The sequence below is a fragment of the Plectropomus leopardus genome, chromosome 3, assembly GCF_008729295.1.
Source record: "Plectropomus leopardus isolate mb chromosome 3, YSFRI_Pleo_2.0, whole genome shotgun sequence".
NCBI classification, from domain to species: Eukaryota; Metazoa; Chordata; class Actinopteri; order Perciformes; family Serranidae; genus Plectropomus; species Plectropomus leopardus.
The window spans coordinates 12,842,925-12,870,016 of NC_056465.1; the positions used below are offsets into that span (position 1 = coordinate 12,842,925).

General features: G+C 40.4%; 1 protein-coding gene across 1 annotated transcript in view; it reads left to right on the top strand.

The window, feature by feature from the left end:
* The window catches only part of ror1 (receptor tyrosine kinase-like orphan receptor 1), a 149,580-nt gene extending 124,918 nt beyond the window's left edge, over window positions 1-24,662 (top strand). The window contains exons 5-12 of the mRNA XM_042484153.1: window positions 11,458-11,585; window positions 13,700-14,017; window positions 15,290-15,535; window positions 15,622-15,836; window positions 20,331-20,510; window positions 22,095-22,322; window positions 22,439-22,803; window positions 23,517-24,662. Of these exons, the coding sequence (XP_042340087.1) occupies window positions 11,458-11,585; window positions 13,700-14,017; window positions 15,290-15,535; window positions 15,622-15,836; window positions 20,331-20,510; window positions 22,095-22,322; window positions 22,439-22,803; window positions 23,517-24,213 (2,377 nt within the window). The 3' untranslated portion in view covers window positions 24,214-24,662. The remainder of the gene's footprint in view (window positions 1-11,457; window positions 11,586-13,699; window positions 14,018-15,289; window positions 15,536-15,621; window positions 15,837-20,330; window positions 20,511-22,094; window positions 22,323-22,438; window positions 22,804-23,516) is intronic.
* The last annotated feature ends 2,430 nt before the right edge of the window (window positions 24,663-27,092 follow it).

A 27,092-nucleotide genomic window follows, 5' to 3' on the forward strand; every position in this document is an offset into this window, starting at 1 on the left:
TGTGTCCTACAGACACCTTTGACAGCAGTATGTGTAAAGAGGGATTATTTATGGGCTCCATCGTGCGACAGTGTTTTCCTTCCCCACAATGAATGCCTTTAGTGACTCTTAATCGCTCTCATCAAGGATTATTCTACTTTCCTCAGAAAACCCAGCTTGTGTTGAAACATGTGCATTCTTGTCCTTTCAGTACTGTCAGTAGCCAGTCAGCCAAAACATGTGTCCTCCTGTCTTTTTTAAGTGTCTGCCTTTGTGTGTTCAGATTGGGATCTGTGATCTAGGCAATAAGCTGTCGTAAATCATGCAGGAAAGTGTGTGAGCGTGGGTGTGTGTCTGCGTGTGTGGGGCTGGGGGGGTTACATGCTGTCTAAATCACAGAAGAAGTAGCTTCGCTCTCGGCTATCTCTTTCCCATGTTCTTTCTTTAGTGCTTTCTTTGCTTTTCCTGTTATTATTATTTCCACACGGATGTTTCAAGGCAGCCTGGAGTCAATTCAAGGAATGCTAATAAGAAAAACTAAAGGCAGGAATTTTTACAGCCACAAAAAAATGGAAAACAAGCTTGGAGTTTGTAATACTGCTCCAGGGGGGAACAAAAGTTGTATAAAAATAAATCAAAAACCGCTACATTTGTGACACTCCTTTGTCAGCATTTAAAATCAAAGTATTTTTCATATCCAATTGAACCCTGCCTAACTGAGGCATGATGAACTTGATCAATAATTTTTTTTGCATAACAACGTTTTTGGGGCTGCACACATATGACATTGTTCAACATGAGTTGGACGTAATGCCCAGAGCTCCTAACTATTTCCAGTCCTCAACTTTCTTTTCCTCAATTATCTCTCAATCTCTCTTCCTCTCAGTTTTTCTCTCTGACTTAACTTTTCACTCCCTCCTCTTTCTCCTACATTTTTTTTTACTTTCAGTTTATTGTTTTTTTATGCTTCAGTCTGTTATTTCTTTCCAGGGACCTCTACACCCAGTGGGTCAGTTATTTGTCAAGCAAAACCCTCCCACCCTCCTCCTCCTCTAATTCACCTCTTTAGCAATGGATTTCACTGTGTAACCCCTGTGCTCCATTGTTTGTGTGTGTATGTGTCTGTCTAAACACCACTGGGTTTATGTTAGGTTTTAAAAGACACGTTGCCCCCCTTATCCTGCTAATTGACGCCCCTACTCCCCAAACCCTCCCCCCTCACCTCCGATATCTGCAGTTCTCGTGGGGAAGTGATGTCACCAGGTCAGGGGCGTTGTGAGGAGTGATGGGATTGATGTAGGGTACTTCCCTGCATGTCGACTCACCGAGTATGTGTTAACCCTGTTATTAAAACTCTTTAGTAGTATCCGCAGTCATGAAAGATAGGGCCGTACAACAAATACTTCAACAGAGTACAGCGACAGAATCTATATCTTGAAGGCATTCTACTGTTTCGTTAAGATTAGCATTAAAGTTACACTCAGTGAAATGCCAACATTAATATACAGTATGCTTACTTTATATCTCGATCAAGCATTTCAACCACAATCAGTTTCATAAAAAATTTAGCATTTACTTTTTGAACAAACCCATGTCTGCTCCATCTTCTCTGAGAAAATGCCTCAGACTCACAGGAAGTGATGCAAGAACAATATCTTGTTTGAAATAGATACAAGAACAGTCATTTAGCATGGGCAGAGAGAGCCACCGTGACTGTAAACCATGTTCAGACCAAATAAAGAAAATCACAGGATTGTCCTGCAAACACTCTGAACCAGCCGTGGTAACTTTCCAGAGCAGTAGAATTCTTCCTCGTTGTGTTCTAAACTGTTTTGGGCTGTTTGGCACCTGATAAACTTTCAAACTAATGCATGTTTCACTTAGACTGACCAGCTGGCACTGGACGTCAATAGGACATCAGAAAGATGTTGGACTCCTACATTGGACAAAAGTTGAATTTTGGATGGAATGAAAATTGTGTTGATAGTATTTTAAATGTCTATTGATGTTAGGATTAGTTGTGTGTAAATATTATGACGTCTTGCAGAGGTTTCATTCTCCATTCCCTCTGACTAAATCTTCATATTCAATGTCAAGATAATGTTGGCAGTTAGACGATGTTGGATTTTGAATGAAAAGACTTGGACTTGCACTTTCCATTCACACGCACATTCAGAAACACTGGTTGCCGAGGCTACCATACAAGGTGCCAGTTACACAGCTAAACATTCATAAACAATCACACACGTGGCAATCACATGGCAGAGCCATCAAGAGCAATATTGTATCTTACCCAAGAATGTTATGACATGTAAACTGGAGGATCCGGGGATCAAACTGCCGATCTTTCGATAAGTAGACAGGTCGTCTCTACCTCTGAGCCATAGCCACCCCTAACACAACTTAAAACCAACATCATTTGTAGTCAGTTTTGTACATCAAATTGATGTTGGCATTAGCTGTTGTCCTGACATTAAAATTTGGTCACCTGACATCTTTACCTAAATTCAACTACATATCAATGTATAACAACATTGGTGGCCAGCTTCTCACTTTTAACTAAAGCATCACTTCCCCACCAAAGCATTTTTGTCACCTTTTCACCACTACAGACTGTGTTCAGACCAACAACAGCACGACATCAAACGCAGCCTCCCCAAAACGCATTGAAATATGTAGTTATTCTCCAGAAGACAAATAATTGCTGATTTGATAACTTTTCATTTAGTCATAATACTTTGTAGTGTAGTGTTTAAACTGTGAAGCTTTCATAGTAGTTGTATGTTGTATGTAAACTGGACTTCCTGGATAGACTTATGTCTTCTCACCATTACCTGAAGCAAAGTACACAGATCAGTGCAGCAGATTTTTTTTAATGCAGTGGGGAAAGCATAACACTGAGAACAAGGAAGACTAACAAATTAAGTTAATAAAAAGATACTGCCATGATAAAAAAGTTTTATTTTAAAAGATTTCAAAAAATTAGAAAAGTTTAAATCTACCCATGATGTCTTCTAAATATCATCTCTTATCCCTTCTTGCTTCCTTCCTCTTTCAGTACACTTTGAATCTGTCCATCCTCCTCTCTGACAGAAGCCTCTATTGTTGCAGTCGGTGAGCAGTAGTAACACGAGGACCCAGGAGGGCTTGTTCTTTCTCCATTGTATCCTGATGCAGTGCCTAGTTGCCCTCGCTCGCTGTTCATTCCCAGTGCGGTCACGGGCCACTGGCAGCCACAGACCCCAGTCAACCTCAGCCTCTGGTGGCCATTTTGGCTCTCTATCAGCGAGAGATCATTGCACACTGCAACCACACATGCCTGCAATTTTCCTATGATAATTAAAGTACATTGTCTAGAAGTGGACACCAGTACAAATCACAAAGCCGCAGTTATTGCTGGCTGTTGCAAAATATCACTGTGTATTTCACTAGAATTACTTCTGATAAATCTTTTGCAACATGTTGTATTTTTGTTTTGCTGAGAACTAATTCTGTGGTGCCTTTTGTAATTGTAAGCAGGCTAAATAATGCTGAGCAGGTTTTGTTAGCTCATTGTCTTTTTTTATGATCTGTGGCAGACTCACTTCCAGGCAGGAAATGTGGTCTCGTGAGGATAGGGACCGCACGATTGTCTTTTGTTTTCTTCCTCTCATCCTCCCATGTCCATCCACTCCTTTCCAGACCTACAAGTGTCTTTGATTTGTTTTGTTGGACACCTTCCCTGTAAACACACACATCTAATCCATCTAACAACGTACACATGTTCACAAATACTCTCTGAAAAAGGCGCAATAGTGAAGTCTTTCTTTTAGACACTGAGCTCAGGAAATATTCACCACAAAAAAATATATAAAAAGTATCCAAAATAACCATACAGTAAAATGATACATCAAGTACTCAAAAATATGCCATTGTTTCTGCACATTCAGCGAATGCGCTATACATCACCTTACCTTTACATCATGTATATTTTGCCATTATGGTCATTTTGTTTTTGGAAATTCTGATCAGTTTCAAAGAGCCAATTTCTATCTGTTGTTCCTGACCACATGTTAGAAAAGCATCCTAAAAACAGACTAAAGCAACAAATCTTGTAAAATGATTAGTAAACAACACAGTAGGTATCATGAACAAAATGATACAGTACAACTTCACCCATGCATTTTTATTTTAGGGCTAAAACTTGCAAAACCACTGGCAGGGTCCTGTGAAAAACCACACTTCCTGATTTTATTTAAGTATTGCATAGTGCCCTCATACTCCCAAATTCTCTCCTAGCTCATTGTTAGTTAAAGTCACCACAGTTTCAAACATCAAAACACATATAGCACACGCTGAGGGGCATCCCCCATCAGGATCCAACATTTGTGGCCTCCTCTTGCCGGCAGCTCATCTCCTCTTCACTCAGCACCCACAGCAGCTCCTGCAAACCAAACCCTGAAATCTAAAATGTCATCGGGATCCACCCCCTTGCTTCCTCACCCTTAAAATCCCATCCTTTCTATATCCCCTCCAACAAAGAGCGTTGAGTTTCACATCCCTTTAACCCCAAAACTCAACACAAACCCGTCATCCCAGCCCACAGCTTCTTGATGAGGAATACCCCAGTTTACATGCAGAAAGCCTCAAAACATGAAGCAAAGAATAAACCCAACAATGAAATCCGAAAACAAAATTTGTTTATTCTGGGATACACAGAGCATGCGCTGTAATGGTAATGTTTCACACTTTTAAAGGTGTTGTTGAAGGTATTTTAAGTTACTTTTAAAGATGCAAATAGCTTAATTATTTAGGAAATGTGCTCTGTATCTTTAACATCTTTCAGATAATTCTTACCTGCATTCTTTAAGTTTAACAATGATGCCTCATTTTGTTTTAAGTGTGGATGCTTTGGCATAAACCAACAAATCATAGACTTTGTCACAAAGCTGATGCTTTGTGGAGTTCTCTTTCTACTTTTTCTTTATGTAGAAGTTTTGTCTTTCCTTTTTTGCGGTCAGAAGGTTTCAAAGAGTCATATATGCAGGAGAGAGCCTTGTGTTGAGAGACAGATGGATGGATAGAAAGCGAGGGAAGGTGTTGGGTCGGGAAGCGTTAACAGTCCCTGCAGAGAAATAGTGAGAAAAGAGAGACTCATCATTTTGATTGATTATGATTTTCAGAGGAATCCAGTCTTTTTGCCAAATTGAGCTTCTTTTTGAGGATGATTAACTGTAGAGTTCGACTCTGAATGAATCATCCATTTTTGTGGGCTCAACATTCAACCTCCTCCACTTTCCCTGAAAACTCTCCCTTTCCTGTGAATGATTCATTTGTCAAGAGTCTTCAAACCTTTTCTCTAAGCTAGTGTGTGTCGAAGTGTCTGTTTCTGTGTCTACATTAAAGAAGTATTTTAGTTAAAGGACTACTTTGCCGATTTTCAACCAGCTTTTATTACAGTGTGGGTAGAATGTGTAAATGAACTGTGGTAAACTTCCCAGTAAACTTATTTTCAGGCTGCTGCTTGAACTACAGATTGTACATTCCCATTTTCATATGCGCGCCACCACGGACACAAAGAATAGAAGTGTAAAGAGAAAAAGAGCTGCCCTTCTCTCTTTCTCTCTCTTAAAATCTGTAAAACTAAGCAGTGCTGATGAAATACAAACCAAGATCCTGTTGCTGCATTGCCTATTTCTTGCCCAAAATGTTTTCAGAAACATATTTTAGCTTACCCTTTAATTGTAATTGGAGATTGTTGTTCATCAGTTGGCCACCATGATGCTTGTTCTATCAAAACTGGCAAGCTTGCAATGGGAGCGTTTATTGGTCCTGTGTGGCGCAATGCTTTCTGGTAGTTGTAGGTTTTCTACCTCTTGAGCAAAAGCATACGCCTCAGTAGTTTTTCTCTGCTTTCTCTGGTCATGTAGCACCAATTTCTTAAGTATTTACATCTTTCTACTGCATTGACAGTCCAGTTTCATGAAAATAAAAATCATCTTTCCAGCAGTGAAATACTTCTTTAACAGTGTTGCAGTCAAGACCACCTAAAACCAAGTCATGACCAAGACCAGACCAGTGTGAGTCCCACACTGCATGACACACTTCTGATAAAATGTGGAACATGCAAACCATAGGCACTCCTGAAATTGAGCTGAAAGATCCACATTCCCATGAAAACACTCACAGAAAACAAATGAAGATTCCTCTGCATGCTTCTCTTGTAATTGCCCTACTGTAGCTGACATATGTGTGTATGTAGAAGTGCACCCTGAGACATGTCTTGATAAAATCATCAAAAGACATTGCAGGGGTTAATTTTATGTATGGGAATTTTCCATAAAATCAAATTTACCCCTTAATTCAACACTCAAACAGGATTTAGTGATATCCCCACAGTAGTGGTCATGACTTGAAATAGAATCCAGAGTCCTCTCTGTCTGAGACCGAGACAAGACTGAGTAAAACTGAGACCAAGACCTTCAAAACGTGGCCGTAAGACCAAAGCTGATCTTGAGAACTACAACACTGTTAACATAGAGCTATCTTCAAATGTTCAGTTATGTCTCAGTGTTGCAGTCAAAACACACTCAAATCAGCCTGCTTCGTCCTGTCATTAGTGTCTGGGTTATCAGTTGACCATCTTAGCCTCTTTTTTGTGCCCATGCCCATGTGTGTATATGATAAGTAAATAAGGCAATATACAAGCTAGTGTTTATACAGCTGTTTTGTGTGAGTTTAAGGCCTACAGATAACTAAATACTGTGCTGTCGGTACCTTGCAGATATATTTCACTTTTTCTAATTTTTATATTATCTAGGTTTTTATTATCTTTGGGTTGATTCAGGCCTTTTTCTATTCTCCATCAACACCCACATGAATCAAAGGAAAATTTTATAGATCTTGTATTTATGTGCATCTCTGGTGGGATGGATAGTATTCAGATGTTCCCTAACTTGTCTTTTTGACTTTCTTTAAAGTTATCAAATCAGGAAAACCTGAGTTAAACCCTTTAAAACCTGAGCCAATTGGTTTGATTTCTTTTAAAAGCATGTGGAAATGGCAACAAGCAACTTAACAAGATCTGCCCAAATATCAGTGAGAAATTTGTGAAAAGGTTACAAGAAAATAACCTGAAAAAAAATCCATAAAAATGGTTAGAAAAAAAAGAATAAAGGTGACCTAAAAAGTGCTGAAGATCAATATATGTATGTGTATATATATATATATATATATACACATATATATATATATATATATATATATATATATATATATATAATATGATATACTATATCACATTTTGTCACATAATTTTAATTATAAAATTATTATAATCTGGAATTTTTTCCCTATTTTTTGATCATTATCTAATCATTCTCCCCTCTTTTTCATAACAAATTTTTAGGTCATTTTCTTGTCACCTTTTGCTAGTGTCTTGTTTCCAGGGTCATACAGCTTGTGAAAGTCATCTGAATGCAGCACAAGAAAACTGATGTTCATCCAGGTTTCAAAGGGTTAAAGTCACATTAAAGCATTTATATTTTACTTTTCCTGCTGGCTTGCTTACTCTTTCATCTCCTCCAAACAGCTTGCATTGAAAGTGTCTCCAGCGCTGGAGCTGCAGTCTGGTTCTTACTGCGCTGGCACCACCCAGGTGTGAATGTATGCAACCATATGGATGTGAATCAGGGTGGTGCTGGAAAAAGAGCATGGCTGCTTAGCAAGCGCTTCTCTGAATAAATAATGAGGTTGGAAAAAATGTAATTGGACAATGAATCAATGTCCTCGATACCTTGTTTAAGTTCTGCGGTGAGGCTCGCCTTTCTGTTTAGATCTGGATTATATATCGGGTCTCGGAGGGAAAAGCCTCTCCTTGTAATTAACTATTATAAAACATTACACAGAGGGCCCGTGGCGTTGGTGTGTAAAATAAAAGGCCTGAACAGCCATCCACTGTTTACACAAAATAGCAACCGCACTTGGCTCTGCCTGCCTGGGATAGCTTACACACACAAACACACACAGAAACAAACGGATACACAAAAACAAAACTTGAGCAAGGTTTTTGGAAAACCTCAAATGTCTCACAGCAATTATGTTACTGTAGATGTGTCTTTCCTACCCACTACTCTCTTTGGACATAAGTCATTTCTGCTGTACTGGACAGGATACAGACACTTTAACATGCCTCTTAGACATGGTTTTCAATCTGAGTCGACTTGAGTGAAATGGAATTAAAATATAGAAAGCAGCAAGGGCCGATTTCTGCTTTGGGCTTAGCTGGTTCGGTCGAGGCCGTTCTGACTGGCCAGAGTTGTAATTTGCCTGCGGGGATCCGGCTGCATTGTGGCGGATCGTCTTCTCTCCCTTGTCATTTACTTGTCTGTGTGTGGCTTGACGTTTGTGTGGATGTGTGTGTCCGCTATCCTCCTGTGACGCACAACCAGACTAACCTCTCGGCCGCCTGGACACACTCCAGGCCTCACTTTGTATCCTGTGTGTGTGTGTTTTCTCTCATGCTCTGCCTTTTCATATTCTGCTTCATTTCATTCATTGCAGCCCAATCAATCATCGATCTCTCAAATTGCCTCAAAACTTTTCAGTGGCAGCTTTTTTCTTTAAAGACTCCTCTTACAGCGTCAATGCCAAATATGATTTTCACCTAAAGAGATGAAGCTCTTTGCCAAAGGAAAAATATCTGAAGATGTAGCAGTTTGTGAGTTGTGGCTTGATGAAGGGGTGCTAAGCCGTCTGCAGGCACACCGCAACATGAACTCATTATTACTGATTTCCGCATTTAGTAGGAAATTACATATCGCAAGGATAAAATCTGCTTGAACCTGTGTTAAGCAGTAAATGTAATGTTACCATATCTCCATGGAATCGGCAGTATGCAGGCCACTGCTGTGTAGTTCTGTGTGTGTGTGTGTGTGTGTGTGTGTGTGTGTGTTTGTGTGTGTCCATGTCTGGAAAGCCCATTTAGATCTGTACAGACAGGGGTAGAGCGAGAGAGCTGACCTTGGCCCTTCAGTCACTTAACACTCCTCAGAGAGAGGGAACCTAATGACCCCACCAAACTTACACACACTTGGCATTACAAAGACTGTGTGTTTGTTCATTGTTCATTTATTTGCGTATGTACAGTATGTGTGTGTGTTTGTGTTGTGTGCATGCGTCATTGTCACCTTGTTATTAGTTGCATCTTTAAAGCTTTTAAGTGCAGTTTTAGAGTAATTAGTGTAATTCACACGTTGTTACATCCCTTGTAAACTACCTGACTCTCGTTCACAATCGTAGCCTTGCATGGTTGAATGATAATGATGCATTAAACCTCAAGAGGATTTATTTTACAGTTAAACACAAAGTGAGATGAAGCGGTGTGTTCTTATAAAATGGTATCAGACATTTTTTGTTTTAAATGAAGTAGAATATTGTTCAGTTTACTTGAAAACAATGATGTAAATCACAATGATAATATTAAGAGGGCAGAATCAAAATACATACAGAATACAAAGAGTATTTTTGTTATCATTAACAGTGTTTCCCACAAAATTAGTGTGTATGTTTGGTGGTAGCTGACAACATGGCGAGTGATGGCAAACTTTAATTTGTCATTTCAACTTTTTCTTCTCCTCTTAAATACGCGTATGTCCCTTTTTTTTTATCATTCTGTGTCCCCTCTCTAAATTTGGACATTTTTGCAAATCAGTGGAGCTCTCCATGAGTTTCTTTTTCCTCAGCAGCAGTTTGTGACTCGCAGGGGTGGATAATTGATCTGGCGATCTGTTCAGAGCTGCTCAGATCAGATCAATAGGTGAGAGAGTGGCTACTGGTAATGAATACAAACTATTAGGCCCTGCAGAATTAACACTTAAGTTTCATTATCAATGTGCCAGACATTCTGCTGCTCCATCTGTACCCAGAGTGTGCTTTGCGCTTTTAGATTTTGATGCAATCAATAACCGAACAGTTATATATATTTCAATAGTGCTCCTAATGAACGTCCCAACTCCAAAAAAAGAAAAAAATCTATTTATGGTGGCAGATGTTTTGATTGTGGTGACCTGCCACAAATAAATGAATGTGTGGAAAACCCTGATTACTTCGATGACAGCATCTGTCCACTTTATAATTGAATGTATCAAGTATTTTCCAAATTTCACAGTCTGGTCAGTAACAAATGGAGTGCTTCTGTTTGCCATTACTCAACCAGTAGCATCTGAAGCATGAGGACTTTCAATCAGGCATTAGCTACAATATGGCTCCTCTCTGCTTGGTTTTGTGCGTGCATGCGCAGTGGCATCATGCACTCCCCTATATATTGTGGGTTATGCCTGGTCTTAAAGTCCCCATATGGCACAATTTAAAGCACATGACACAGTGATCTCACACTGAGCAAATCGCCTGCTACTCAGCATGTGGTTTGTGTGTGTGTGTGTGTGTGTGTGTGTGTGTGTGTGTGTGTGTGTGGTTTGGGTGTGTGTGTGTGTGTGTGTGTGTGTGTGTGTGTGTGTGTGTGTGTGGAATGTGAAAGGTGGGAGATTGGTGCAGAACAAGAAAGAGAGACAGAGATAAATGGATTTGAAAAGAAGGGCGAGAACAGAAAACAATAGTCACCAAAGGAAGGAAAAGTTGTGAAAGTGTCATCAACACGCTCTCTCTCTCTCTCTCTCTCTCTCTCTCTCTCTCTCTCTCTCGCTCTCTCTCTTTCTCTTTCTCTCTCTCTCTCTCTCTACACATATGTTTCAGATTAGGGCTTATGATGACATCTCTCTGCCATAAACAGGAATAAAGTCAAACAGCCAAACATTAATTCCTAATGCGGTTTACATCTGTGCTGTGAATTGGGGTGTGTGTGTGTGTGTGTGTGTGTGTGTGTGTGTGTGTGTGTGTGAGAAAGAGAGAGAGAGAGAGAGAGCGAGAGAGAGAGAGAGAGAGAGAGAGAGATCTGCCTTTGACTTGCATATGATTTATCTTTAGCCAAGCAAAGGGAGACCTCTTTTTTGGTTTAGGACCAGCAAGAAGAAACAGTCCCATTCTTCCACTGAAGTGCAACTTGTTGGTCCTGTGTAATATTCAAACATAGACTGCCCTCTAGTGGAAGTTGTATGTATTGCATTACATTTGGGCTTCTGTAATGCTCTCTGCAAAAGTCATCAGATCAGATCTAAAGTGCTTTATTGATCCCTGAGGGTAAATTGTGATACCTTACACACTCTCTGATATATAGCATAGAGAATAATAAGAGAGTACAAAGAAGAACATTAAGGAATGAAAACATGTGCATTGTAGCACAATACATAACTCTGGTATGTAAAGGCTTGAGCACAAACACATATTTTTATATTTTACTTTTTACATTTTCATCTAGTTCTGTTGCACAAAGATCAAAAATGTACTGTATATGTGTTTTAACTGTTGGGAAACTCTTTAAATAAACTGTAACTCTCTCTACACTCTTTCCTCTGTCTCTGTGTCTATGTTTCTGTGTGTCAGGGATGATATTGATGACGAGGGATTCTGCCAACCATACAGAGGTATAGCCTGCGCCCGCTTCATCGGTAACCGCAGCATCTTCGTTGACTCATTGCAGATGCAGGGTGAGATCGAGACCCAGATAACAGGTGAGAAACAGGTGATGTGTAGAGGTGGGTTTGACTGCAGAAAAACAATTTTGTTCACACCGTAGAATCTTAAGAAAGGTCTACATATACTTACATTTTTACAGTAGATGGCATTCATTTATACCATACATTTTATAAAGCTTTTGGTGAAGATTCACTCAAAGGGATGGTTCAGGTTTTTTGAAGTGGGGTTGTATGGAGTAGAGTACTTATCCATAGTCAGTGTGATACATGCGGTATATGTCAGTCAGCATACCCCCAGTTTGAAGAAGCAGGCTGGAGTCCAATACGGAAGCTTATGTGGATGGAGGTCTGCAACAAAACGTAATTTTTCCACCTAAAAAAAATCTGTATCAGTTTAAGTGTAGACTATATTGAGAGTATTTTCTGCTTTGCCTTTCTGTCAGACAGCAGATTCCATCGGGGAAGCCGTTACTGGCCTCAGTTCAAAGCCACCCCACTCGATTAAGAAAAAGTCACTTCAGCTCGCTGAACATGGAAGCTGCTGGCCTTCTGCTGCTTCGATCAGTTAGTTTGCGTTAATGTATGACTTTGGTCAATCTGAACTATCCCTTTTAAATGCCAAAGTCACAAGATAAAGTAAACAAAGTAACTGTGTAAGGCAGCAGTAGACCAGCAGCTCCTGTGTTTCGCAAAGTGAAATCACTGTTTTTCTAAATAAAGTCTGGCTGTAAAGAGAGCGATATAACATTTTCCAAGTGTAAATCTCTGTCTGACATTAAAGTCAAGCAGTGAAAATATTCTTGTTTTAGGTGTCTGCTCCTGTCCTCAGCAGTGCATTGCGTAGCTTTCATGTCAAACCCAGTCATGCTGACTAACACCTACTGCATGTAAAATACTGTCTTTAGATAAGTACCTCATGCAACCTCACTTCAAAAAACATCTATACATTAAGTTACAATTGCATACATCTACGTATATTGAATGCTGCCAGATCAGCAAGGCCTTACATTGTTTTTAAGGATAAACGCATTGTTCCCTCTCTTGTGTCTGTCGGCCCGGGAAAACCTGACAGCTTGCTTTCATCCAGCGAGTTCACTAGTTCAACCACCACTTAGCAATTCTGTGTTGACGAGCCAAACCCTGCTCACATACTGTATTTCTTCAGTACCCGGAGCTGATACAGCGCCTTTGTAAAGCTGCCTTCTCTGCCTCGACTAAATCAATGAAAACCTCCTGTGAATAAAGACTGTTTAAATCGAGAACCTTAATTGATACTGTGTTGTAGGAAGAAAACAGGACGTTTCTTACGGGGTTCAAAGGAAGTTCAGCAGGGTCACCGCTCTGTTCGGAGCACAAATGGCCCACATACTGTTTCATACATGTCCGTGTCTCTGCTTCTGTGCTTTTGTGTGTGTGTGTGTGTTTGCATGCACATGTCCTTAGAGGTCAGTTTAATGTGGATGTTATTGATTACATCCATGCAGCTGTCAGCGTCTCCCCTGAGCACTTCAGGGACAAAGAGGCCCTGAATTGCGACTCTAATCGGAAACATCAAGTACGAGTGATAATTAAGATTTATGAAGCCACAGCGTCATAATGAGCCCACAGCTGGAGTGTAAATCAAACATTTCATATCCCGGACATCCACATTCAGTAGCCATTCACTATCTTGATTTTCAAATCTTCATTTTACTCGCGCAACATGTGCTGTAGGAGCATTTGGATAACAGCCAACTGAAGTTATCCACATTCTAATGGCTTGTCTTCTTCCTCACCCCCCACAGAGCTGCTTTACTGATAATCACAGCCAAAGAAACGCATATGTTTACAATAACTGTACAGTATGACCATAAATCATACATTAACAGCTACAGCTTTCATTGTCAGTCTCTCTCTTTGATCTTCCATGTGTTTAGATGCTCAAAAGTTAGCAGCATAGGCAAAGAAATGTTTTAAACCCTCGTCTTTTTTTGTCTTTTTAATGAAAGAAAGAAGAGAATAATGTATGAAATAATTTATTTTTTTCAGTGTCCTATCGCTTAAACAACAACCTTCATATAAATGCCAAATTATTGATGAATTAATGCCAGACTGTGTTGTTTGAAATAAATCTCTATTATATGATTACTCTTTGTCTCTTCTCCTTCCAGCGGCCTTCACCATGATCGGGACGTCAAACCATTTGTCTGATCGTTGCTCCCAGTTTGCCATCCCTTCTCTCTGCCACTTTGCCTTCCCGACGTGTGACCGCAGCTCTGGAACCGACAAACCTCGAGACCTGTGTAAGGACGAGTGTGAGATCCTGGAGAACGACTTGTGTAAGACAGAGTACATCATCGCCCGCTCAAACCCCATCATCCTGAAGAGACTGAAGCTGCCCAACTGTGATGACCTGGCCGCCTCTGACAGCCCCGAGGCTGCCAACTGTCTGAGGATTGGCATCCCCATGGCTGAGCCCATAAACAAGAGTAAGACATGGTCAACTGCTTATTGCATCATTATTATTATTATTGTTATTATTATTATTATTATTATTATTATTATCATCACTGCTAATAGAACTAATTATTAGAGGAATCCCTTTGGGCCGTATTGTAAACTGTATGTAAGTGCTAACAGGAGCTGTTTAGATAACTCTGCTTATTAGTTGGGTCACCCACACTGCAATATTGAAACAATTGGTAAAGTGTGATTAAACTTTCGCTTGCAACTACAGTTTTTATTATTGTAGATTAATCTCCTCGTGTTTTAATTATTTAGAAATTATATAGTCATTTAAATGCCAAGAAGTAGAGAAAAACACATCCATCACAACTTCCCAGAGCCCAAAGAAACACCTTCAAATTGCTATTTTTGTCCAACAGCATGTTCAAAAACAAAAGATATTTATTTTACTGTCATCTGTGGAATAGACAGGCATGCTTGAAACTTGTCTTATTCAATTAATTGATTATCAAAATAGTTGACAATTTCTTATGGATCATGGCAGCTCAAATCAAATTTCAAATTTAAATGCAGAGTAGAAAACATGATGTAAGAATTCATACTGACCCTTTCACAACAAAGATTTTTTGAATCCGTCCAACACATTTCAGATTTAACACTTTAACAAAGGAGAGAGTAAATGTTCCCTGCAACACATTTTCCATTTCTAGCAAGTTTATTTTACTTGAGATAAGTCATAGTTTCATCTTTCAAAGTTAATTTTCACTGTTTACATATATGAATTAAAATACCCCGTTTGGCTTTAATTTAGGAAACTATAAAAAAAAAAGTGCCCTTTGGAAAATGGTTTGCTGTATTTCTGCAATCAGACATGTCTCATTGTAATAATATGCCATAATAACAAATATTTCTAAAAGAAAACCTCAATACACTCATACACACAAACAAACTGTTAGGAGAATGACTAGAAATCAGCTTTTTATTAGTGTCTAGGAAATTATCCAGTGAAGTGTGTGTGTATGTGCGCGCGCGCACACGTGTGAAAGAAAATGGTGATGACTAAAGGAAAGAAATTTAAGGTTGCCTTGCAGGGGGTTGATTAGGACTTGGCGAGCGCAGGCCCACTGAGCAGCTGGAGTTTGTCAAAGACATTCTTGTGAAAGTTTAGTTGTCTGTGGTTGGTAAAAATAGGACACAGATCTTGTGGTAGTCTGCTTAAAAGTTAATATAAAAAAAGTAATCAAACGTGTAGACTCTCTGTCAGTCCTAACCAACCACGTCCTTCTTTCCTTTAGATCACAAGTGTTACAACAACAGCGGGGCGGACTACAGAGGGACAGTCAGTATGACCAAGTCAGGCCGCCAGTGTCAGCCGTGGAACTCGCAGTATCCTCACAGCCACACTTACCTGGCCGTCCGCTACCCGGAGCTGAACGGAGGACACTCATACTGCCGTAACCCTGGGAATAAACTCGAGGCCCCCTGGTGCCTCACGCTGGACGAGGGTGTCCGTATGGAGCTCTGTGACATACCTGTCTGTGGTAAGAGACTGGATTGTCTTCATCACGTTTTATTGCCCAGTCATACAATAAGCTGATGTTTTCACTTTCTCCATCTATCTCTACAGACCATAAAGACAAGTCTGGTGGCAGCAACATGGAGATCTTGTACATCCTGGTTCCCAGTGTGGCGATCCCGTTAGCCATCGCCTTACTCTTCTTTTTTATTTGCGTGTGCCGCAACAACCAGAAATCCCCCAGGCCTCCTGCACCTCGCCAGCCCAAACCGGTCCGAGGACAGAACGTTGAGATGTCCATGCTCACGACTGCATACAAGCCAAAGGTAGATCAGTCACAGCACTTGACACTTTGGGTGGTGCCATATTTTCCCTCCCCTTTCATCCCTTTTATGTGCTTCTACCTTCTGCACCCATGCTTGTATAACGAAAGGAAGAAGTTAGGCTAAAAACAAACATACATTCTTCCGTATTCCAAGAAAATAAATAAATAGTATGAGTATATATGATTGGATGACACATACAATCAATCATATATATATATATAACATTTTAAATATGTAATATATAATAATAATATGGACTGACAGGTAGTCCTGATTTCATGTCATACTGCATAATCAGCGCTGGATCTATGAATCGAATTCCTGAGACTGACAGAGAGTCATGTGGTCTGAGAGTCATGTGGTATTATTATGATTCTTATGTGTGTATTTAATGTTCTTTGGAATCACAAGAGCTCAGAAAGACATGATTGATTACCTCCGGGTTACCTCTTGCCGTATGGCAGTGCGAAAGGTGACAGTTAAGGCTGTTTAGGCTTTGATAAGGATACCTCCTGGGTGCCATCCGTAAGAGGTTTTCTGGGCACATTCAACTGGTAAGAGTTCCTGGGGCAGACCCAGAACATGTTGGAGGGATTATATATGATTATATATAACTGACAAATGTTGCTGGGACATCTGAAGCATCTGTTGTCCCCGCAGCCCAGCCCTGGATAAGCGAATGAAAATGGATGGATGAATAAAATGTATGCCACGTATAAAGACAAGTAGACAGAAACATTTATATCTTACATTTATATTATGATGGGGTGATAGTTATTGTACATTTCACCCGCTTTTTAACAAGGATTGTCAAAATAAGAAAAGCAGGACATACTCCTGTTTCCTTTTCACTCTAATGTATTATAGAATGTATTTACATCACTCTAATGTATTTACATCAGAGTCATCACAAACCAAACTAACTAAGCAAGTACATTTTTGCAAAAAATGCCTCTGAGATGTTAGTCGTCCACCTCTCCCTTGCTCTCTCTATCACTTTTCTGCAGCATTTTTGCGGAAAATATCTGAAGGAAAGGCTTTTCACGATCATGTCATTGCCTTAGTTCAGCTAAAACACACTTACATATACTCACCTAGCATTTTGAACTCCCCCGTGGTGAATCTATATCAGTGTTCTGTTGCTGTGTTTGACTTTTTTAAGTCATGAGAGCACTGAGGCAGGAGTCAAAACACTGGCACAACCCCGGTGTGTGTCAACTGGGATATGTTGCAGCATGCTGGGGTTACTGGCTTCAGTTTGTGTGTGTGTGTGTGTGTGTGTGTGTGTGTGTAAATGACCTGTCTCAGACAGAGCTTCAGATGTCTATCATCTGAGCTCAGCAGGTCCAGGAATGTTCAACTGCAGCTCTTTTCCTCTCTGTTTATTTCTCTCCCACTGTCTCTTTTTCCACATCTCTCCGTCTCACTTAATCCATCTCGCTTTGTTGCTCTTCTTCTGTCTCTCCCTCCATCCCTTTCACCTCCTTCGCTCTCTCCTTCCTCTCCTCCCTCTGTCACAGAACCTCTTTGTAATGTAGATCATCGAGCCACTGCCAGCCAACACATAGTTCACACTAGGATCTGTATCATATTTCTTTCAAGGTTGTACACTCAGTCATATCATGTCTGTTTATCTTTTTGCACATAATTTTGGTGGTGGGAGGGTTTTATAGACAGTGTGTCTGAGCAAAGCAGGTCGATGCTCAAGGTGATGTGTATAATAGGGTTACAGAAGAGCCAGAAGCCATTAATATCTGGGCTTGATTTTATTTTGCAATGGAACAAAATGTTTCACCGACTGAAAAAGGGAGCCTCTCCTGGCTGTGTTTATATGACTGCCTTGTATCTGCAAAGAGTGAAGAAAACAGGAGATCAAAGAAATCTCTTCAGAGTGACAACCATGCAGTTATGGCATTATATGGTGAATTTTAAATGGTCTTTGTGGACAACAAGCGCCTGAAATATGGTTCACACATATCAGATGCCATCACCATCCATTTTAACCTTTCAAAAAAATAAAAGGCTCTTCCAGAAATGCAGTTCTCACATTGGTGCATGCATCTAATCTGGAAGCAAGACAATGTAGGTAAGTGAGGGTTTGTTTATGATTTCTATCCTTTAAAACCATTTTAATTAGTGTTTAAACCTCAAATTATACACTATTTTATTGCAAAACGGACTGTCACTCTTCCCTACCACTCTTATCTTCTACTTTGTCTTGGTTAGGCTGTTACCCAGCATGCTTTGCTGCAGGGTCACCCAAGGGCCATCGCCCGTGATAATCCATTTAGACACACATACACCAAACACACACACAAACCCGCGGTGGTGTGAGGAGGATCTAAGGGTTTGGGTGTGGGGAGGAAAGAAGGGGTGAAACAAACCCATAACTAAAAACATCTGTGCCTCTCATAACATCAGCAGGCCCCCATACTTGCTCTATACACACACACGCACACGCACACACACACACACCACCCCCCTCAGAGCTCACACAGACCTGTGTGTCTCTCCCTCTTGCTCACAGAGGAATTTCATTATTCGTCTCAGAGTTCCTGGAATCTGGAAAACTTTGCCAACCTCACTTCACCTTTTATCTTCAACTACAGCTACACACACACATACACACACAGAAATGCACATGCCTACTGTAGCTCTCCATCTTTCTCTCTCTCTCACTCACACACACACACACACACACACACATACATAGAAATACCACTACTCTCATGTCTTAGAGCAGTCCAGGTGATCTCAGAAAGAGTGAGATCATTTGGGCAGCTCGATGATATTGGAGTTTAGCTAAAGTCCTGAAGGGTAAACAACGGTACAAAACAAGACAAATAATTTCCACACACTTATTTAAGCTCACACACACACACACACAGGCAGAGAGTTTGGTGGCAATCTCTTGATAGTATATGTTCTTTTTTATTTAGAATATTTACTGCTGCTTTGCATCTGTTACAGAGTAAATAAAAACTTTGTAAGTCAGTTTAATTGCATTTATATATAGTCTTTATTGTATAAGGGTGTTTGACTTTGCACTGACAGTGGCATATTAGTTTTCTCATTGATGCTCACATATACCGCATCATTATTTCCTATGACTTCATAACAAAGATGTTGACTAGAGTCGGATAACTTGGGCTCAAGTCAGACTGGCGTCATAACTTGACTAATGACTTTAGACTTGACTTGACAAAATTGAACAAAGACTTGCAATTCGACATGGAATTTAACACCAGTGACTCAAGACTTTACTTGGACCTGAATGTTTTGCTTTGAAAATACGTAATAACTTTGTAGAAGCCCAAAGATTAAAAAGTACAACATCAAAGTACTATGTTTACAGTTTTAGAGTATTTATGTTTACATTATACAACAAGACATTTGTTGTGGTATGAAAGTACAAAGTCAGCACCACTTTTTTATGATTAAGTTTAGTTGCACTTGTTTGACAAACTTGTTTAACAAAAAGATGTACATTTAGAAAGTATTCAGGATTTTTTTAAAAAATCATGTGTTATTACTCTGTTGTTAAAATGGCATAACATTTAATGACGAGCGCATTGTGACTTGTTTAGGACTTGAAACTCAAAGTTTAGAACTCAGGATTTAAAAAACAAAACATTGACTTGGTCCCACCTCTGTGTAATAATCAAATAAAATACTTCTCTTACATTAGTTTTTAAGAGTAGCCTCACATCCAATTCACCTGTTTATAATTAGTAAGTGACTTTATTATACTATCAATTGCAGCTGGTCTCAGTCTATCGTGTCCATTAAAAGAACCATAAATACAGAAAGTCTGGGTTTGAATTCCGGTGCTGAATATTTTACAAGGGTGCATTCAAGCTAATACAAGGTGTTAAGTTGCTTTTTAATTAAGACATAGATTTCATCAAGCTCAGCTAAATCATAAAAAGTTTGTCCCATTGGATTTAGCTGTTTAAAAAAAAACCACCAGTCTATGTCCTCCTCAGTAAGAATAAAAGACTAAAACGTCCCCACTCACAAAGACAGCTGCGGCTTTCTGTTATTTCTGCAGCTGATTTCACAGTTTTACTGGCAGGAAACTTAATTGCTAAGTCTTCCTAAAAGCTGCTAACCTGTCAGTAAAATGGCATTTTTAAGCTGAGAATGTGTTGCCAGACTTCACAATTTTCCCACATCGCGTTCCAAAGGCTTAGACGGAGTCATTAGGAGGTGATGTAATGGGTTGAGTCTGATTATGACAATTATCAACTCTCTGGGCTATCCGTTTTTTTTCACAACTCACACATATTAGATGTTACATTAGGCAGCTCGCCTGCGTCGATTTAGGCGCACCAGTGTAAGCTTCATGTCAACATTTCACTTTTCCGTTCAAGGATAATGGCGAGGAAAGAGTACAAAGAAAATAATGATCTAATTTTTTCTGTCACATCTCTCTACCCACTGATCTCACTTCTTCCTTTTTTTCTTTTCCACCTCCTCTTCATCTCTCTGCAGAGTAAGGCCAAAGAGCTTCCCCTGTCAGCTGTGCGTTTTATGGAGGAGCTGGGAGAGTGCCCTTTGGGGAAGATCTACAAGGGTCACCTGTACCTGCCAGGCATGGACCAGGCACAGCTTGTGGCTATAAAGACTCTGAAGGATGTTTCCAATGCTCAACAGTGGAGCGACTTCCAGCAGGTACAGAGCAGAGCCCTTGCTCCAAAGCTTAAAAAACACCCCATATTTTTATATTATTGGACAGGACACAGACTCAAAAGTCAACCATGTATGACCTGTATGGAACCTCTAAGTCTAAATCATTTTAGACAAGACAGGCTTCTAACTTGCAGTTGAGTGTGGATATGGTACTGAAATAATCTGCTGCTTTAAAATAGAAGGGATGACTCTCCCAGTGGAAAGATCCCTCTTCCCACAAGACCTGAAACATGACTTGCTGTATTTTCACAGAAGGGAAACATGGTGGGTGATGGCAGACTGTATATGGCTAAAAGTCACATTTTTCACCTGAAATAGATCAAAAAATAAACTGTTCAGGTAAATTTAGATGTTGAGGAGGATTAAAACAGATGACTTATAAAAACATAAGCCTACCTTTCCATGTACAGAGAATAAGGCAGACCGGAACTGCCAGCATTTAAAGTGATACACCCCAAAATTGGTTGTATCACTTTGATTTCAATACACTCAACCCCTGCAGCCAGTTTTCAAAGCCACTGTGTTTTTTATCCAGAAAAGTAATGTTAAGAAAAGTAATATGTTCACACTTGTTTTTCTTATTAAACAGAGAAATACAACTATGCACATTTTGAATTAACTTTCTCTCGGTCATGGAAGACTGATGAGGCTTTATTGCCTCCTTAACTCATCATAAAATACACTTCATTCAGAGCTTAAACAAAATAAAACTCACCAGAAACGTCTTGATTACTTGTCTAGTTAATAATCTAATCTAGTTAGTAAGTCAGTAAATAGTAAGTATTAAAAAACATACCTCCTCCTCTTAATACCGTAGTATACTGTAAAACCATGATACTGCCCAAACCCAATAAGTATGTTTTCTCTCGTGTATAATAACCTGAAAATAAGAATCATAATGTTTTCATTACTTTAGAATGAGCTGGTTTTATCTACATAGAGAATTTGCAATCATGTTGCTCCGCCGTGTTTCTACAGTAGCCCAGAGCAAACAAACCAGACACTGGCTCTATATAGGGCTTTGCATTCCCTCTGTGACAAAAGTGTCACAAAAACATTGATTGTGTTTATGTAAAGCCACATTATTCAGTTTAATTTTTTGAGTCAATTTGTTTTAGAGAGAAAGAGACCTCTGGAACATCTGGATCTTAAGTTATCAGGATGAACAAACATTAGCAGGTGCTGGGCTGATGGTTGTCTCCAACAGGCCAAACAGCGTCAGAGAAACACTGATTCGTAATTTGAAACTGCTTAATTCAGTTTTTTCACCGACCAAAATTACTGGGTCTGTTTGTTTTGTAGAAGAAGAGATCTTTGTGGATAATTCAGCTTGTGGTTAAAACCTCATGAACAGCGAACGCTGACGGAATAATAACCTGGAGACATTTCAGCTGTTTGCAATTTTCCATCCTCACCACTAGATGTCACTAAATCTTCCTAAATCTTACACACTGATCCTTTAAACTGGAGTATCACTTAATGGTACCAGCATGTGAAAAGTCTTTCCCCAGTCATGTTTGTTTAAATGAAGCTCCTAATTAGATATATTTTGTGTTTCCATCGCAGGAGGCCACAGTGCTGACAGAGCTGCAGCACCCAAACGTGGTGTGCCTTCTGGGTGTAGTGATCCAGGAGCAGCCTGTCTGTATGCTGTTTGAGTTTTTACCCCTAGGCGACCTTCATGAGTTCCTCATCATGCGTTCACCACACTCTGATGTTGGCTGCAGCAGTGATGAGGATGGCACGGTGAAATCCAGCCTGGATCATGGAGACTTCCTGCATATGTCCATACAGGTGGGATATCAAAGCAGCTGTAACTCTGGAATCTCTGGATTTATTTTTACAGCAAACATACTTCATAGCTACTTCCTCCTTGAATTAATGTTTTTTTTCTGACTAATCAAACCTAGGTGGCTGCTGGGATGGAGTACTTGGCCAGCCACTTTTACACCCATAAAGACCTTGCTGCTCGGAACATCCTCGTAGGTGATCAGCTCCACGTCAAGATCTCAGACCTGGGTCTCTCCAGAGAGATCTACTCCTCAGACTACTACTGCATCCAGCCCAAAACTCTGCTGCCCATCCGCTGGATGCCCCCAGAGGCCATTGCTTATGGCAAGTTCACCACAGACTCTGACATCTGGTCATTCGGAGTTGTGCTGTGGGAGATCTTTAGCTACGGTCTGCAGCCATACTACGGTTTCTCCAACCAGGAAGTGATGGAGATGGTGAGAAAGAGGCAGCTGCTGCCCTGCCCCGAGGACTGTCCGCCAAGGTATGAAGTATAAAATGAGGAGGTGATACATACATGGTGTAACTTGTAGTACAAAGCCCACAATTTTCTGCACTGTATCTTCAGCTTTTTCTGAAGTTAAGACGGCCAGCGTGGCAACACATTTCCATCTTTAGTTTCCTCTCAAAAGCCCTTACACTGTTGAGTCTCAAAGGCCACAGCTATTATAGTGTGCTTTGCTTCAGCAACAACTTTTGCCAGCAGTTTCCCCCTCAAATGCTCTTATCCACATTCTTTATCTTCTTCTTCTTCTTCTTCATCATTACTACTCTGTTAAGTTCATGTCAGAGAAAACGTGTACAAATACGGAGGAAATCAATGCAAAGTACTGAGAGGGCTCTGTCCATGTTGAGCATAAATTAGCCTTAAATGAAGAAAAAAAGCAAAGCACGAGTACTTTAACACTATTACCATTACATTCAGAGATCCTTTTTTTAAAAAATCTTAATTGGGAGGGCACTTCTGCCTTTGTCACACTGAAACAGAAATACAGATTTACAAAGTTTTGTGAAATAATGTTGAATTTTATTAGTATTCAATCACCTTACCCAAAACCCATGTGAAAATAAATGTAGAAAAATGTGGATAAAAGTCTGTATTCACAGTTTTAGTTACTGAATTTAGTTTATTAAATTAGAACAGGCTTTTTAATAAATCCACACAATTGCCTGATAACTAACACTGTTGTCTCTCAGGTTTTATGCTTTGATGACTGAATGCTGGCAGGAGGGACCGTCACGTCGAACACGCTTCAAGGACATCCACGCCCGCCTGCGAGCCTGGGAGGGGCTGTCATCCCACGCCAGCTCCAGCACGCCCTCTGGTGGTGGAGGAAATGCAACCACCCAGACCACCTCGCTCAGTGCCAGCCCAGTCAGCAACCTCAGCAACCCCCGCTACGCTGCTGCCGCCGCAGCTGCAGGGTACCTCTACCCGGCCCAGGCTATTCCCTCACCGGGCCAGATGGGCCCGATTCAAGCCTGGACGCCCATGGCTGTGACGCAAACCCACCAGCGCTTTATCCCTGTCAATGGATACCCCATCCCGCCAGGATACGCAGCTTTCCCAGCTCACTTCCCTCCCCCGGCCCCACCGACCAGGGTCATCCAGCACCACCTGCCACCTCCCAAAAGTCGCTCACCCAGCAGCGCCAGCGGCTCCACCAGCACGGGTCACGTTAGCGGGGTGCCCTCTACCACGGGCTCCAACCATGATGCCAACACACCGCTGCTCTCTCACTGCATCATGAGTGGGGGAGGGCAGGTTCAGGTGTACGGACAAGTTTCTCAGAAGGGAGTGGGACAGCTGGACCACGCATCACAAACGGCACTGCTCGCTGCTGATTCTGACGTACTGATGTACAACGACTCGGTCATCACCGCAGACCTGTAGATAGATAGATAGATACACTCACTGCTTGGGACCCACATTAGAGGTGTAGCCTCTCACCCAGGGACCCAGTCTAACAACTCTAGTCACATGGACCCCCAACAGAGACTGGCCTGTGCGCACATTTGAGTGTGCAAGAAACACTGCCGCAGCTACACGAGCATATACACGGCCGACTCTTTGATGCCTTATTGTTTAAAGCATGTGTACTTACCACCATGGTGTGAAAATGTTATTATTTTAACCTCTTTGTAAATACGGTACATAAGTCCTGAATGAATGAGTGAAATACAAAGATATATATTCAAAAGAACTTTTTTATTATGGAAGAAACTTTAAAGGTGAAAAGGCAGCAAGTCCATCCTGCGTTTGTATCACAGTCTGACAACGAGTTCCTGTGTCAACAATCGAGTTAACAGACTGTTTCATGCAGGATGTGAAGGAAACAATGACACTCATACCATGATTTTATGATGCATTTCAGCAGTGATGTGACTTGCTTGTTTCTGGACGTATTAGAACACAGCAGTGTGTGTGTGTACATTTGCTTATACAGCAAAAGATACAACATTTAGCAAGCAATAATCGATTGAGCAAAAAAAGGAAGGAGACTGAACAAAGCAGTAGTTAAGCAGCTTTTACTGAGAAAACCAGCACGGATCTGCTCACATACAGCAGCATATGAGGGGTACAGGTGGCCTGCCTTTTGCAGGCAGACAGCTACAACTGTGTGACAGCTCCACATCAAAGCAGCTTGAATTAAAACAGATACAGATGATAAGTTGGCTACAAATAGTTGTCCAGGCACTGAGATTTAGCATTTTCACACAAAATTCCTTCAGACATGACACCTGAATGTTTTTGTGCAACCGGAACATTATAATCTGCGACTTTTATAACATGGACACAAGCCTCTTTTCCTATTTTCAAATCTCAGCATATAACTTCAACAACTTGTTGTTCTGAGAAACAAGAACATAAATGTTATTGGACAATAAAGCCTTTCCTTCTCCATCTTTCCCCCTCTCACCTTCATAGGCAATCCTTTTATCATTCCCGCTCACCCCCTTTTCTCCTCTCACACCGTTTTCCAGCCTCCAAGTGGACATGGCATTTAACTTCAAAAGCTGGCCACAGACGACCCCCTGCAGATCTACAAATCAAACCACGCAGCGCTCATAACCTCCACAGTTAAACTGTACCGGTCTCAGGGCACTTTACTCACCACGCAAGGGCTGGGGTCATTTTACTGTCAGTGATATGAAGCTAAAATTTCACCTTCACAAAAGAACATTTTTATTGTAAATTGGATATGGAGTTTTTCCAGTATTTTAATTTTGAAGGAACTTACAGATTTTATCTAAAGGGCTTATGTCTACTATGAATGATGAATACTATGTTTGAGGTGCTTAAATTTATGTCCACTCTGTGCCTGAACAGAAGACCTACAATAAGGATCAATTTCATTAGTTGAGTACAGACTGTATCACTGTGTGCAGAGAGTTATATGTTGCTTTAAATTGGTTCTACATCAGTGAATGGTCAAGTGCAGCTTTAAAAGAAAAAGAACACAATGAATATGCCCATGCTGTTCCCTTGTGAGACTCTAATATTACAGCTGTATTCATATGTCAACATGTCCAGCAGCAGCTAATCGTATATTCACAAGAACGTCATTTTGATGTGAAGACGTTGGTAAATGATGATTGATTCTCAGTCCTTTAATCACACAAATGATGCCTCAGCTATCTGTTATTATTTGACGATAGCTGATTAGAAGCACAGCTAAATATGAAGCTTTTGCTATGTAAAGAAAGCCACAGAAACAGCTGCAGTAACAGAACAGTTTGTTATTTTGGTGACCTTCTCCGATACTTTCTGTGTAGTAGACAATCGTTGCGTTTAAAAGGTCGTAAAAATGTCCCAGGTGTTGCACTCTGTTGTTTTTAAAGATCCAGTGTGTAGGATTTAGGGGGATTTATTGGCAGAATTCAAATGTATTGTAATAAGTGTATTTTCTTTAGCGTATAGTCACCTGAAAATAAGATGTGTTGTGCTTTCGTAACATTACAATGAGCCATTTTTATCTACATAAGGAGTCTACAAAGATCGTCATGTTGCACAGCCATTTTTCTACAGGAGCCCAGAACGGACAAACGAAACACTGGCTCCAGATAAGGCCATTCATATTTTCGCAGTTTCGCATAAGCTGAAAAAAATTCACAGCCCTTCCATGACAAGACTGTGGGATAAACTTTTTTTTTTTAACAAGAAACTGCTTTGTTTCGTGTTTTACTGGTTTAAATCACTAGGTCGATTTGTTCTGAAAAGGAAGAGACCTCTGTGGATATAATCTTAAGCAGTCAGAGAAAATGTATGGACATGACATTAGCAGTTGCGAGGATAGTGGCCCGTCTCTGTCATGTCAAACGGCTTCAGAGAAACACTGATTTGTAACGCGACCCTGCTTTATTTATTCTTTTTAGTGGTGTCAATCACCTGAGTTTGTTTTGGAGAGGAAGAGACCTCTGCAGAAAGTTCGGCTCCCATTAAAAACCTCCTAACAAAGAACAGGAATTCTAACTGGGAGAAGTTTCAGCTGTTTGCAATTTCTAGTCCTAGGTGCCACTAAATCCCTCAAAATCTTACACACTTTTCCTTTAACAAACGGTCAGTGAGCTGTATTTGCTAATCTAGTATGACACAAGGGTACACTGATAATATTTCACTATGGATGTGAAGAGCATAAATGCAGCGAAGATGGCGTGTTGCTTTTTTTTTAATTGTAAAATTATTTGAGTTGACATTTGTGGAATGTAGATGGACAAGTCTGTATTCTGTTCAGTATTTAGTTCATGTTCCCTTAAACCTTTCAAATCCCG